We start from the raw sequence: 3,082 nt of genomic DNA on the forward strand, positions 1-3,082 counted from the left end.
ACGAATGTAAATTCAGTCTAACTGCTTGCTAATTTCACTTGGATGAAATGAAACATTTTCCACTTGCTCTTAAAATCCCAAATACTTAAAATGAATAAATCAGCCTATGTAACATATGTAATACTTTAATAATTGACTTAAGAAATACAGTTCTTTATTTATAAAAAATAAACTATTAAATAAATAAAATATTTTCTGTGAAATTCAGTAATTAAGTTAATTCTTTAAAAGTAGTTATGCCAATATAATCTTGCCTGCTGAAGAAAAAAAAACAACAGAACCCCTCCCAAAACACAAAATATTTAATGGATTTCAGGGTTATAATGGGAATTTGTTTGGTTTTAATGTAAACTATAATGGTGTCTATTTGATGGATTCTATTGGTGGGATGTAATCTGGCAGATGGCAATCAATAGAACAACAGTAATTCCTATTGGAATAATGCCCAAAACATAAAGGAATTTTGTAATGGTTTAATGGAAACTATAAGAATTTCTGTGATGGTTTCTATTGTTTTTTTCAGCAGGGTAATGATACCCATACTGTGCTGCACATTATTGGCAATATTGAGCTGAAGCTTGACTTTGCAAATTTAAAATCGCAAATCAAATCGCAATATCTGTCAAAAAAAAAAATCGCAATTTGATATTTTCCCCCAAATCGCACAGCCCTAATTTACAGGCTGTGAGTCAGAACAGCAGGCATTGTAGGCTACTCTCCCAGGTTCAGGAAAAAGTCCTCCATAAAATGCGTTGCACACATCTGAATATTTGGGTTGAACTGTTCTGGAACAGTGTTGTAAATACAACTTAACCACTGATTTCTAGTTGTGTCCTCTTTTAGAAGGCCAAACAAAGTATTTTCACTTTCACAACGAAACACAGCGTCTCCACAACATGGCGGTGGAGGCAACTACAATACTACAGCGAGAAGCAAAGTTACGCCTTCTTTCTTTGCATGAACATTTGGGCGGTGTTAGGCAAATCTTCCCACAAGAACTGGCTTATACGTTCACGCATTTGAGAATAAGCCTATACTGTCAGATTGTTTTTGCATAGGCAGCGAGCAAAAATGGTCAAACGTTGCATTTTGCAGTGCATAGTCCAATCTTATCACATTCAAGTTTGGGGTCAGTAAAAATTTTTTTGAAAGAAAACAATACTTTTATTTAGCAAAGATGCATTAAATTGATCCAAAGTGACATTAAACCGTTATAATGTTACAAAAGATTTCTATTTTAAATAAATGCTGTTCTTTTGAACTTTCTACTCAAAGAACCCTAAAAATATATTTCATGGATTTTACAAAAACATTAAGCAGCACGACTGTTTTTTCAACATTGATAATAATAAGAAAAAGTTTTGAGCAGCAAATCAGCATATTAGAATGATTTCTGAAGGATCATGTGAAACTGAAGACTGGAGTAATGATGCTGAAAATTTAGCTTTGCCATCACAGGAATAAATTACATTTTGAAATATATTAAAATATAAAACAGTTATTTTTAATTGCAATAACTGATGTTAATTTTAATAAAACAGTTAATTTTACTGTATTGTTAAATTAAATAGATGTAGCCTTGGTGAGCATAAGAGACTTCTTTCAAAACTATTAAAATTCATACTCAGCCCAAACCTTTGAACAGTATTGCCTTGATGCTGCCTTAACCTCATATACTGCCTGAGATTGCAGCATTTGCAGGTTTGGACACAATCATAACCAAAGAAATCATTAGCCTCAATCTCACACATTAAAAAAAAAAAAAAGAAAAAAAACGCTGCCGAGTCAGGTGTCAAATCGTGCCTTTCAATTCTCACTCCTCATGTACCTGACACCAACAAGACCACATGCTCTTCAGCAATCCACCATTACCCTTTATTAAATACACACACTTGTCTAAATGGCATCAGCTGTTTACACGGTTCCACTCGCTAGTTTAACTAAGGTTGCCTTCATGTGCTTTTATGGAGCGGAGCAGAGGCTTCCCCGTCTCACTCTGCCATTATCATCACAGGTCCAATGACATCAGATCAGCACGGGGCAGAACCAGCCAGGCTATGAGTCACACATAAACACACTTGTATCCTCACACACACACACAGTTTGTCTCTCTGGGAATGGCAAACGATTATGATTGATAAAATGCACTCACTTACCTGCACCAAGAATATGATGAGGAAGTAAAAATTAGCAATTCTTCTAAACTGCTCGAATAGGTTCTTTGGCAGGAAGTTCCACACTGTGTACTGAGAAAGTGAGAAAACAAAACAACAACAACAAAAAAAAAGTGTTAAACAGGAACAAGCTAAAAACCAACAAGCTGTCAATTACTTTATTTAAAGTTGTAAAAAGGGTTTTAAAGGGATAGTTCATCCAAAAATGGAAATTGTGTCATTGTTTATACTCACTTCACAAAAAGCTATTAAATGACTTCAGTAGACTCGTGATATAGCACACAAGTTGTCAATTACTTTTAAGGTGCTTTTTTGTCATCTCTGAAGCTTGTCAGTCACAGTTTCAATTCATTTTCATTATATGAACAGAATGGACTTTCTTCAAAATATACAGAATTTTGTATTTTTAAGTGAACTATTCGTATTCATTTACAGCAATGTGAGTCTAAACCCACATCCTAATGAAAAGTGGGAGGAAGGATTAAATGTATTCAATATTCATCAGCTCCTGTGTTTGTGCTTTTCTTGGAGAGGGAGCCGAGACAACTTCAATAGCTCCGGAGCTCTCTGATGTGTGTGACCGGGCAGCAGCTCTCTGGGCCAGCAGGTATTACATTGATTTGGATTAGCGACTTATCGCCTTTGTTCGGCAAACCCCAGAAAGGGGAACCTGCCACATGATCCGTTTGGCAGTGGCTCGCTATTTATTCAGCACTCTTTTAGGAAATGAACAACAGCAGAAGCGCACTAGCTCACGAATGACAGTTAACATCAAATAAGGCTGAATCTAATACAAACAGGAAAGTGTTTTATATTTTGATGCAGTGACTTTACCATTTTAAATAAAGTTAGTATATTAATTATATATATACACACACACACACACACACACACACACACACACACAC

General features: G+C 35.3%; 1 protein-coding gene across 1 annotated transcript in view; it reads right to left on the bottom strand.

Moving 5' to 3' along the window:
• The window catches only part of LOC107658012 (phospholipid-transporting ATPase 11C-like), a 68,038-nt gene that overhangs the window by 27,478 nt on the left and 37,478 nt on the right, over window positions 1-3,082 (bottom strand). Inside the window, exon 3 of the mRNA XM_016446388.1 lies at window positions 2,157-2,246. Within this exon, the coding sequence (XP_016301874.1) occupies window positions 2,157-2,246 (90 nt within the window). The remainder of the gene's footprint in view (window positions 1-2,156; window positions 2,247-3,082) is intronic.

Source organism: Sinocyclocheilus anshuiensis, unplaced genomic scaffold (assembly GCF_001515605.1).
Source record: "Sinocyclocheilus anshuiensis isolate Anshui unplaced genomic scaffold, SAMN03320099.WGS_v1.1 scaffold227, whole genome shotgun sequence".
NCBI classification, from domain to species: Eukaryota; Metazoa; Chordata; class Actinopteri; order Cypriniformes; family Cyprinidae; genus Sinocyclocheilus; species Sinocyclocheilus anshuiensis.